At 37.1% G+C, this 12161-nt stretch overlaps 1 protein-coding gene across 2 annotated transcripts in view; it reads left to right on the top strand.

Annotated features, from left to right (window-relative positions):
* MATCAP2 (microtubule associated tyrosine carboxypeptidase 2) overlaps positions 1–12161 on the top strand; it is a 55514-nt gene that overhangs the window by 17271 nt on the left and 26082 nt on the right. For both annotated transcript variants that reach the window (XM_088018610.1, XM_028093890.2), the window contains one exon: positions 6397–7088. In XM_088018610.1, the coding sequence (XP_087874736.1) occupies positions 6397–7088 (692 nt within the window). The remainder of the gene's footprint in view (positions 1–6396; positions 7089–12161) is intronic.

Genomic DNA, 12161 nt, shown 5'->3' with positions numbered 1-12161 from the left:
ATAAATAGCCAAGATTCAGATTGGGTAAGTTCCATTCCAAAGCCCATGTTTTCAACCACTAGGAAAGGCAGAACACTGTTAACAATGACTATATGTTGATTTAAGCCACAAAGTTCAACAGGAAGATCTCATTTAACATCAGTGGTATATTATCTGATAGCTTACTCAAGGTGTTCTTTTTAAAGTTTTTATCACAAGCAAGCTGTAAGTAAGTTTTGCCTGGAAAAATCATACTTTATTATAAAATTTTCAAGACAGAAGACCTCTAGCTCATTCAATAAGTAACAAAAAGCTGTCAGAAGCCATATTATGTTAGTTTTTGATTTCCTACTGCCCATATTTTGTATGGGATATAAGTGATTAATGAAAAGAAATAATTAACGAGTCATCTGGAAATGAAACTCCTTTGTAACAAAAGTGAATGTTTAAAAATACTGGAGACAAAAGTCATCTTAAGGCCACTGTTTGGCCATATGGGATGAATACACTTAGGCCCATAGCTCCTGTTTGTGTTATAGCATATAGCAGTAGGTACCTGCCATTAAAACTTGTCTTCAACATCACTGTTTCATTTTTTTATGCCATCTTGGTATGATTCTTTTTCTCAACCTTCAGGCATTCAAATCCTGTATCCTTTCCTTTCTCTCAAATATTATCTTCCCGTGGCTGCATCTTTGGCCATCCTTTCATAAGCAAGGCAGTGAGCCAGCAAAAACAAACAGGTGTATGCCATAAAAAGACAATTTCAGTATTGGAGTAGGCCATCATACAAACCAATGTAAAACTGCAACTGTGACAAGTGCTTCAAAGAACCTTCCTGGGAAGTTGTCCTGGACAAGTGATATTTGAACTGAAGGGTGAGTGAGAATTAATCTAACACAGGGGAGGAAGGGCTCTCCAAGTATAGGGGACAGTGTATGAAGAGGTGTTGTGTCTGGAGCTAGAATGGTGAGTGCGAGGGATTGACAGAATGAAAGGAAGCTACTAGAGTGGACTGATTAATGGGAACATGGTGCAAGGCGGCCAGAGAGGCAGAGTGACCTGACCGTGAATGACTTCATATGCCATGGTTAGGAGTTTTGTCTTCATCCTAAGTGGAAAGCCATGGGGAAGTTTGTTTTCTGGCATGTTCATTGTTATTTCAAATGGTGTTTAAAGTGGCATTATAGAATACCCTGCATATTTCTAACTGTAAAATAATAACAGTTTCTGACCAAAAAATGACAGTGTCACCTTATAATCATCGTTACTTGTTGGGTAACACTGAAGTGCTCCTAACTGGGAGTGTGACATTTTTGGGAATCCTGAAGTAAAGTTGACTTTCTCAGTTCCTGAGTGACATGAGCAGTGCCTTTTCATCTCTCTCTCTTTTTTTTTTAACTTACAATTGAGAAACTATATTGGGTTCTGTTGAATTTGGAGATACTAAAATTAGTAGATTATCTATTATAATGCAGACAAATTGGGCAATAAATATGTTTTCAAAGATACTGATTTTTTCATATACCATTTAAAAGATTAAGGTATAACTCACATTCAGTAAAGTTCACAAGTCTTAAATGTGTAGTATTTGTGCATATGTAACCACTGCCTAGATGAAGATATAGAACATTTCTAGCACCCAGTACCTGATGCCTCTTCCTAGGTTATAACCCATCCCTCGGTGGTAACCACTATTCTGATTTCTAATACCATAAATTAATTTTGCCTGTTTTTGAACTATGTAAAAATGAAATTATATAGTATGTACTCTTCTGATGTTATATCATTTGAGTTTTAAGTGATGAAGTACTTGATAAAATTAAAATGTTAATTTTGTTTGGGGCTATATTGTTTTGTTTTGCCTTCTGTTTGTAATCAAGTAACCTATCGTCTTGTTACATAAATCATGCCAGGTTCTCAGGTTTCATCAATATTAGTGAAATGTATGAAATTGTCATTTTGTGGGTCAAAATTGGTTGAATGGTACTTTCCACCAGGCTTTGTTTCTGGTGATCTAATCTTCCTTTCAGCCATAATTATTGTGAAACCTCACCTCTTTACAGTTGTGAAAAACAAAGTTTAGTGAGTTCCTCTCTTTCCCATTCCTTTAGATGAGGAACATGAGGCACTGATGGGTTTAATGATTAGGCTAATATTACAGAGAGGTCATTGAAAGAACTGGGAATAGAAGCCAAGAATCCTGGTATCCTTTTCTCCTGTTCTAGATACAAATTAAGCTTTCATTGTGTTGGTAATTTCAGTATATTCACCTACTTGTGAATATACTGAGTATCAATTTTAATGCAGTATTATTTCCCCTTTTTTCCTTCAATAAGGTAATCAGGTTGGGGTGAATGATCAACAAATTATTTTTGTTTAAGGTTATAGTGAAGTAGATTGCTGATGGCTAAAATGTCATATTACATAGTGACTTTTTTTAATTTATTTATTTGACAGAAAGAGACACAGCGAGAGAGGGAACACAAGCAGGGGGAGTGGGAGAGGGAAAAGCAGGCCCCCCGTGGAGCAGGGAGCCCGATGTGGGACTCAATCCCAGGACTCTGGGATCACGACCTGAGCCGAAGGCAGACACTTAACGACTGAGCCACCCAGGCGCCCATACATAGTGACTTTTAATATAAGAAAGTAGGATTGATTGCCTTATTACTTTTCTGAGAGAAAATGAGTACACTTCCCCCAAAGAAGCCTGCATATGCTTTTAACAAGTTTTGATTTTTGAGGAAAAAGAATAGGATGTTCTTCAATGAAATGTTCTTATGGGCCTTTTATTATGTTTTTATGCATGTTTAAAAGTCATTTTTTCTTAAAGTAAACAATAATAGTTAAAATTACAAAAACAACCTTTAGGTTCTCTAATAGTACATTTTAATGCAACTGAAATAAGATCAGTGTGACTCTGAGAAATTAATTTATATTCATCTTGTATGAGTTATTCAATCACCTGTCCCGCTTTTATGAACTTCGTGGGAAATTAGCATTTGGCAGGATTGGTGTTTTATTAAATAAATACACCATTGGCACTCCCAAACCTTACTCATCAGCAGATGATCTTAAAAAGGACTGATGCTAAACCTCTCAGGTAGATAATTAGCAAGTGAGCTGAAATTCTATGACTCCTGGGTGGGGGGAAAGGGTTTTGCCCTACACACACTGTCACCTCTCTCCCATCCTCCACTCCCCATTGAGGGATTTGGCAGATGGTTTAGGACTTTTGTTAAGTGTCCTGAAATGTATAGGTTGTTTGAAATGAAAGAAAATTCTGAATTTAGAGGTCACTGATGCTTTATGACAAAACCAAAGAACTCTTGAGTTCAGCTCTGTGGTCATAGAGCCACTAAGTCTTAGGAACCAAAGAAAGCATTTTTACCAAAGAACTCTTGAGTTCAACCCTGTGGTCATAGAGCCACTAAGTCTTAGGAACCAAAGAAAGCATTTTTACACTGAATATTCGTTTTTTTAAAAATCAACAAAATACACATGTAATAAGCCATCAAAATGTAGGAATTCTTTAGAATAGTCTGATTTTAATTTGGTAACTTTCTCTATTTTTATTATGAAGACCAAATGAGAAAAGAACCTGATTACCTCCCTTTACCTTCCTGGCTGTGCCTACTCCTCACCTGACTTTTCTAAGTTTGCGATACCCTTATTATCTCAGTTTTCTTGTTCTTTCCCTTTTAGTGTCCATTTCAGTCTTCCTTTCCTAGTCACCTCTTGTCTTGTAAAGTTGTGTCTTTTTAGGGAAACTGACATTGTTCATGGGCATTGAGTATAGCCTGGGTTCTGGTGTTCCTTAGCCTATGTTTGCCCAGCCTGCCCCATTTGGACTATCATTTGGCAACACTTAAGTCCGAAACCCCTGAGGAACTGAGACCTACCAGCCCGTAATGAAAGTTTTATTTGTTCTGTTTATTTTTGGCTGTTTTTTTCCATTTATTGAATGGCTTCTTTGTGCAACCTTCAACTTGACCCTGCGCAGTCTAGCTCCTACCTCTGAGCTTGTACGTGTAGGAGACACTTAGCCCTTATAGATTTATGCTTTCATGTTATCTTTAAGACACCAGAATTCAAGTTTAACATGTTGGCCTAGAAGATGTTAACTGGATGGACTTTTAAGTACTTACATATTTGGAGTACTATCCATTTTTGATCTGGTACTTTACCAGTTCTTTACCCTAAACCCTATGACTTCTAAGCTTTAAAAACTTATGTTTAGGGCAGAGTTTCTTTATCATAGCACTATTTTGGGATGGATATTTTTGTCGTAGAAGTCTGTCCTATGCATTGACAGATATTTAGCATCATCCTTGGCCTCCACCCACAAGATGCCAGTAGCACCCCTCCCTCGTTGTGACAACCAGAATGTCTCCAGACACTGCCATATGTCCCCTGGGGGACACAACTGCCTCTGGTTGAGAACCACTGGCCCAGGGTTTTTCCCCTGTTACATTTTCACTTCTGCAGTTATCTCCTAGAACTGTAGAATGGTTCCAGAACTACAGATACCTGTTTATCTAGAATGGTTGGAGAGTGACATGTTTAGGGTCCTGCCATTCATTCATTCATTCATTCAGTGTACATTTATTGAATGTCAGATCATGCTAGATGTTGGAAGAAATGAATAAAACACAGTTCTGGTACCTATCTTAGTACATCAGTTATTCAGATTACCATGTCTTATTAGGGTCTGTGTTCTGTACAGAGGAAGAAAAGGTGCAGTGCTGTGCATATAGCAGACTTAATATTGAATATGTGCTGATAATTGAATGAATGGCCATATATAACACAGCAAGCATGGACTCTGTAATCACATACACCTGTATTCAAATCAGTTTGCAGTTTATTACTTTATTGTCATATAACCTTGAGCAAATTATTTAACATTTCTGAGAGTTAAGTGATACGTAGTTTTCTGTGAAATCCCCAACTCACATAAATGTATCAACAAATGGTGTCTGTCATTATTATTATTATCATCATCATCATTATTATTAACCACTGGTTATTATAGAAAGGATTCCTGAATGTCTAATCTTAAATGAGTGAATGACAGATGTATGTGGATAAAGTTTTCAAAAAATTGAAATAAGATGTGTTTCTTGGCAAGGCAGGCATCTGTCCAAGTCGGCTAGCATTGAATAATAGGAGTCAAAGGTTGGGGGCTGGAGGCATTAGGGTCCATTGAGAACTGGTTGAGAGAATTAGATGTCACTTGTAGAGAATTATGTGTAATTTGGAGGAAAGGTTTATAAGCAGGTTTGGCCAGAGGTCAGATTTGTAGATAGGAGTTGGCCTGGAATCTAGTTTTGATAAGTAGGATTTAAGACAAACTCACTTTGTTGGTTTAGAATTAAATCTGAAAGTTCTTAAAGGTCTAGATGCAGTCTCATCTGTTTCTCTTCACATTGCTTTCTTCCTGCTCTGATTTCTAGGTTATTGTCTGTATTTTCTGGTTTTCACATTTAAACTTACACTATCTTGTATTATTATTCAAATCTTCAGAGGACTGCCTTGCCTTCAGAGCCAGATTAGAAGCTGGTTGAAGGCAGGAACAATGGATTTATAAAGATGTTTCTCATAGCCATGTACCTAATTAGTAGTATTCCATATATTTGTGGAATGAAAGAATGCAAGTCAACACAGTTTTAAAGCAGTGCATGAGCATCAGTCTATCAAGTGATTCATACCTCTTTAAAGCACTTGTGAAATCTAAAGGCAAAGCTGACCTCTCCTTCATTTACCATATGATATTCTAATGTCTATGTAATAGTAATTACAATTTTTTTCAGACTTGGCAAGAAAAAAAATCTTAATTTTCTTTCATATTAACCTGTAGCCTAGAATTAAGAAAATCAACCAATTGAGTGACATTACTAAAACATGCTTTAACATACACATATCATTTATTTAATTTTAAAAATGATTTTTGAAATAAATAAGGCAGTGTCCTCCTTTAATGATGGCTATCTTTATTTATAGCATCCAATTTCAAGATTGTGTTGGCTTTGAAAATGCCTTGGATTTTACTTTGATATTGGTGATGCTATTGAAAATTATATCTTTTCTGTGAAATCATATTCTTTGGTAGAATTGACTATTCAGATTATTTATGTGTATTACCTCACACTGATATTAAACTTTGATCATCTAAATAGTTTGAAACTGATAATTCTTATAGATAATTTAGCATATATATGCTTGTATAGAAGTGACACTGTCTAGCATGACCAAAGTTTAATAACATATTTTTTAATATTTAAAATGTCTTTTCTAAAGATTGTTGCAAAATTATAAAGTTTACAGAACCTTCAGAATACTTTTTGTATAATAAGCAATTTGCTTCATTTGGTATCTTTGTTATTTCTTTTGTTTTGATTTTGTTTATTAACACAGAAAAGCTTCACTGGCCTGAGCAAGAACTTGCGAAGAAGTCTGTACTAAATGCAGAAGAGCCATTGATCATTGACAGCAAAAGAAGCATTTCACATTTATCTTCTGGGATACTAAAGGACATTTTCACAACTGGAACCAGTAGTTACAATGTCCTACTACAGAGCAAAGAGGAGAAAAAGCATTATTCACAAAAACAGTCTTCCTCCACCTACTCCAAAAGATGTAGAAAACCCAGCAAATCTAGTTCTTCTCGTAGTAAAGATCTTCGCAAGATGAAAGCCCCAGTGCCTGTGATGAGCAGTGGTACTTGGTACTGCCTAGAAAGGCAGCCTGGTGTTTTTGTCACTAGTTCAGTGTCGAGTCCCATAAAGTTTACACATGATATCTCTGTTACAGGGAACAGCATAGTACTGCCACCTAAACCCAAAAACAAGGTAAAGCGATGCCATTTCTCTGCTCTGCCAAAGCCAAAGCTGCAGCCTCAATTGTCTAGAAGTTTTGAAAAAGGAGATGACTTTTCTGGGAAGAAATTTTGTATACTGACTGCCATAAAGCCCACCAACTTGGAGAAGGAGAAACTGAGATTCTTCAAATCTGACTATACCTACAATCCTCAATTTGAATATGCAAACCCATCTCTGCCAAGTGTGTTAGCTAAACACAGCAATGCATCTGACCGATTTCTTAAACAGGTAAAACACTACTTCAGTAGTGGCATTTCATTTTTATGTAACTAAAGCAATTATTTGCAATCTTATAAAAGGAAAAAGACTTTAAAAAATATTTCAGTTATTTATATGTTATAGTTAACTCCCATCCAGGACACGTAAATATGTGACAAGAAATCTCCAGGTGAGTGCCATAGCCTGTGTATGTAAACTATTTTGCACTAGTCCGAATCTTTCAAGAATCTGTTAGACTTTGTGATAGGAAGCATCTATATTTGGAAGAAGCTTCAGATTCTGATTCCAGACTTTCATTTGGGAGTTACATACTTGTAGCCCATTAGCCAACCGACAGACAAGTGTTGCGTAGCTGACACTGTGTTTGTGTTTTCTATTTGAGTATGCCTTAGGTGGATCATACAATCTTTGGTTCCCCTGTTGTATTACATTTCCACCTTACTTACCTCCATAGGCATTTCGGGGAGCTAGGTTTGATACTTGCCCATGAACTTTTTAATGCTTTACTGAAATTATTTATCATCATCAAATAAATATTTCAGCACTCATTTAAAGAAGAAGATAATGGAGTTTTAAAAATTATTTCCAAGGTTAACAAATCATTATGTAAATGCTATGAACAACACTTTTCAAATTGCTCAATTTAGACACTTAGCACATAGTTTTGTGTATTACAGAGCTTAATAAACTTTGAAATCCATTTAAATTATTGAGGGGAAATTGGCTGAAGGGCGTAGTGTTGAGATCATATAGGTAGACTACATTTTGTTCAGTTAACTTTCTACACATTTTTATAATACATGAAGTTCAACTTGGCTTTGTAAGTGATTGAAAATCTGTAGGCTAGGTAAAACTGCATGGTTCCATTTGCCTGTGGTGTGTGCCCTATTTTAGCATTTTTCCTGCAATACAGTTCCTTGGACTTGTGGCCAGCAGATTTTTTGTTATAAATGACATAAAATCTAACCAGTCTTTTGAAGCCATTATGTAAAGCTTATTTTAGGATTACAATAATTTTGGACTTCCTATTTATTTTCCTTTGTTAGAAGAAACCTTTTCATCTGCTTCTCTGGATTTTTAATGGGTATTCACTTTTTATTTAAATGTGGTGAGATTGTGCTAAACACTAATAAAAAGGTCAGCTTTTGTTTTTATTCCTGTTTTGGCAGTCATTTTCTGATTTTTTTTTTTGAAATTGCAACTGATTGAATAGGGCTTTCACTGATTTAAAATTTATGGTAATTATAAAAATGCTATTTGCTTTTCCACCCATTAGTGCTTAAAGAGATGGCTGAGATTTACTTACCAATGTTCTTTAATTTGGTATCCTGTCCTTACCCCTGCCAGTTGGGAAGGATGTTTCCCACCATTGGATCAAAGTAAATGTTCTCTCATTTCCCTGGAAGACAATTAGGAAGCATCAGCAGCTCCACAGACTGAGAATTGACACTGCTTGACCTGTGACTTTACAATCTATTTTAACTCAATTCCAGCTTGAGGAGATAAATGTATAGTTAGTTTGCTTGAGTATATAATATAGCACCAGCAGTCTTAGCTGGTTGTGCTTCAAATGCCACCATTTGGGAGAATGCTCCCAACAATGCCTAGTATACTATTTAAACCACTTTAATCACATAAAAGGGATTCATTAGAACAAGCCTCCATAAAATATGCTTAAATTCCCATTCAGCATCTGAGTAAATTATGACATGATGTCATACATCCTTCCCCTCCCCAGCTGTGAAGCAAAAGCACAGCTTCAGAGGTAGTCTCAGGATTCAGAACATGCTGCACAAAGAGGCCAGGAGAGCTAAGTCGCCCATTGGTCTGTGGCCTCCACCCTAAAGGCCTTGTCATTCTCTAGGAGATCATCTAGTGTCAAGATCTGAATCCTTCTGTGGCAGGCAATCTACACTGTTGTTGGAGAGCGAGCATGATCCTCCAAAATTCACAGATTGGCAGAACAATGTATAATTTTCCATGTACAGATAAGTCTATCAGAGTAGAACCAAAGCAGTGGTCAAGCTCTGGTCATTCCCATTTGATGGTCCCATCAATGTCAAGGAGTTCCAGGATTCAGGATTTTGTGGTCTAGGCATTAGGTTCCCCAGGAGAGAGTCAGGTCCTTGAGGTGGTTCATGGGATCTAGCATGGACTATAGGACTTGAATATAACTCCAGGACTTGAATAGAATGTTTGAATATAACTTCCTGCTAACCCCTTGCTGACAGCCATGGTGGTCCTCAGCTCCCCAACCCTTGAGTATGTTTAAGCTTGACAGAAACTGAGAGTATCTGTTTTCTGTGGCTCTGGACCTTTGCTGGAAAGAGTCCAGTGCTTCCTGGGGTTGAAGGGATCTGGGATGAGAGAATGCTGAAAGCTTTTAAGGGTCAGGTGCATCCTCACCAGTGGGTCAGAAGTGGATCCTTAGTGGCACCCTTGTGCAGTAAAACTGACAGCCAGTGTGCACTTTCTGTCCTACTTCCTGGGGGCTGACTACCCCTGGGAAACCTAGATACCAAATCTAGGTTTGGCTTTGCATTCTGTACTTTGTTGAATAAGATTGTTAGTGAGAGATGAGAAGAGTCTTCAGGGTGGTAATAAGAGTCCTTGAACTATTTTCAGTATTTCCAGCAGTCAAATGGAAATTATATATTTACATGATAAAGCCAATGGACAGCTTAAGTGATTTGTTTTCTACCCCCGGCTGAAATCATATCTTAGTGTAGATCCAGGCTAGCTCATGCTATCTAGAAGTTCTGATTGGTAGAGTGGTATTTAATAACATTGGGAAAATAAGTTAACTTTTGTTTGGATAGGTAAGATAAAGTTGAATTATTTTCTTATGTGTTAATAAAACTGGAGCAGTGGGGATAATTAGCAGTTGGTAAATGGGGAGCTTTTGTGTGAGACAAGGAAGGCTTTGGGGTGTTGGGTAAAGACCTTGGAACAAGGCTACCCTCTGGCTGATAGGGAAGAAAAGTTAAAGGTAGGTGTGCAAAAGGAGCTGACAGAGCAGGCCCAAGACTGCTGACTTTAGGAAGTCTGCTTCCAAGATTAACCTTGGCCTGGTGTCTGGGAACTTAACTGGTAAACAGTTTCCTACACTGAAATAAAACTTTCCCTAAATGATAAGAGTAGCTTGCTGTGCCTAAACTGTGCAAACAGTGTTTGTTTATATTAATACCTCTTTTCCTTTTGGGAGTCTGGAATTTTGGAACATGCTAGGCGTAGGGGTACTTATGTACCAGCCCCCAGTAAAAACCCTGGGTGCTGATCTGTAACATGTTTCTTTGGTAGACCACTCTTTACACATTCTTAGAACTCAGTTGCTGGAGAAATTAATTGCATCCTTTGTGACTTCATTCAGAGAGGACTCTTGGAAGCTTGCCTCTGGTTTCCTTCAGACTTTACTGGATGTAAGAAATGGGGAGTGGTGGGCTTAAGTTGATCTCTGAAAGACATTTATTTACATTCACATTTTAGAAAAGAAGAAGAAAAAATTCTGTACTCAGAATACCTGTTTGGGCTGTTGTATTCGCCGTCAGTTTGAGATTCCTGATCTAAGGTCTGGTTTCTATGGCCATTGTGTTACATAGTTCTGGGGGGGCTGTTAACACATTGAACCTGGGCCCTACATTAATACAATAGGGTTAATATTTACCATAAACATGGGGTTCTTTGGCATCATAATACTTCTCTAATACTTTCTAGTTGTATGATATTTGTACAGAACGTCAGGTAGATTAAGTGTATGCTAAGTTAGAAATTTTGCATTGAGGGTAGATGGGGAAGAGTGAACAAAAGAAGCATATTCTCCATATACTTGTATTATTATGAAATTGCTGACACTGCCTTTTGTTCTTTGTTTTTTGTTTTTTTAAGGATCCTTACTCTGTTATTCCATTAAAATTGCTTTGGAATTTAAGGACAGGGTCACATGAACCATCAGTGTGTGACAAATTACAACTAGCATTGATAGGGTAATTAATACTTGCTTGTCACTCTGCTTAGTACTTTCATCTTTAGTTCCTCACATGAGATGCAATACTTAAAGCAGTTGAAAAAATTGATCTAGAGAAGTGAAGTAACTTTTCCTGAGGTTACATATAGTAAATTGCAGAACCAGGAGTCTCTTCCAAGTACTACTGTTTTCCACACAATGGCATGTTGGCAAACTAGCTCTCAGTGTCCATGATATAAATATGAATGCTTCCACCATGGCCTGTTTCAAGCAATGCAATATTAACTGGCTTGCAAAATAATAAAAATTCAGTCAGTTCTCACAAGCCAATATGAAAAGGCCCCAGCATACCACTGTTTCACACAGCGTGGTTTTCACCTGGCTTTTCCAAACCCTGATGCTACCTCCTGCATCCAAAGGGCACCAGATGAAAAGAGCTTCTCATTTTGCTGGCAAGGATCCATGCTTCTGGCATGAGCTTATTATAGGGACATTGAAGACATTTTTTTTGCTCTTTATGACATACCTATGAAATAGTGATGATTACTGTTTTTTGGAAGCTGTAAAACAAAAATATCTCCCTGTAAGGGCATCTTTCAGTTATGGCTTCAGTGTCAACTCAGTACACTGGTAACTAGTGCCTTAGGAAGACTGTCAAGGTCAAAACTGGGCTCCTAGTCTATAAAATGAGTAAATATTTAAAAGCAGCAAATAAAAAGGCTCCTCAGAAAGACTATTCCCCATTATTTCTCTCTTCTTGCCCCTGTGACTCTGCTAGGAAACAAAGCAGAAACATCCCTTCCATTAAAGCTTCCATGGTATATACCTTTTCTCTTTTACTACTATCCTAACTATGGCATTTCATTTCTTCCCTGTTTCATGTGAGGTACACACAATCCAGAATTGACAAGTGTTAAAATTAAGTAAGTAAAATGAAACAAAATAATTGAAATAGTTTTCAGAAATTACTTCTACAATGAAATAGTGTATCCAGTGTTTCCCATTTCTAAGATTTTATATTTTTCAAAATAACTCTTTGTAGAGATAGTTTTTTTAAAAAAAGATTTATTTATTAGAGAAGGAGACAGAGACAGCATGGGGGGGAGGGAGGGACAGAG

This window comes from Eumetopias jubatus, unplaced genomic scaffold (assembly GCF_037043125.1).
Source record: "Eumetopias jubatus isolate StellerSeaLion01/CBP00866 unplaced genomic scaffold, mEumJub1_p1.0 scaffold_14, whole genome shotgun sequence".
Taxonomy (NCBI): domain Eukaryota; kingdom Metazoa; phylum Chordata; class Mammalia; order Carnivora; family Otariidae; genus Eumetopias; species Eumetopias jubatus.
This window is presented reverse-complemented; position numbering and strand designations above follow the sequence as displayed.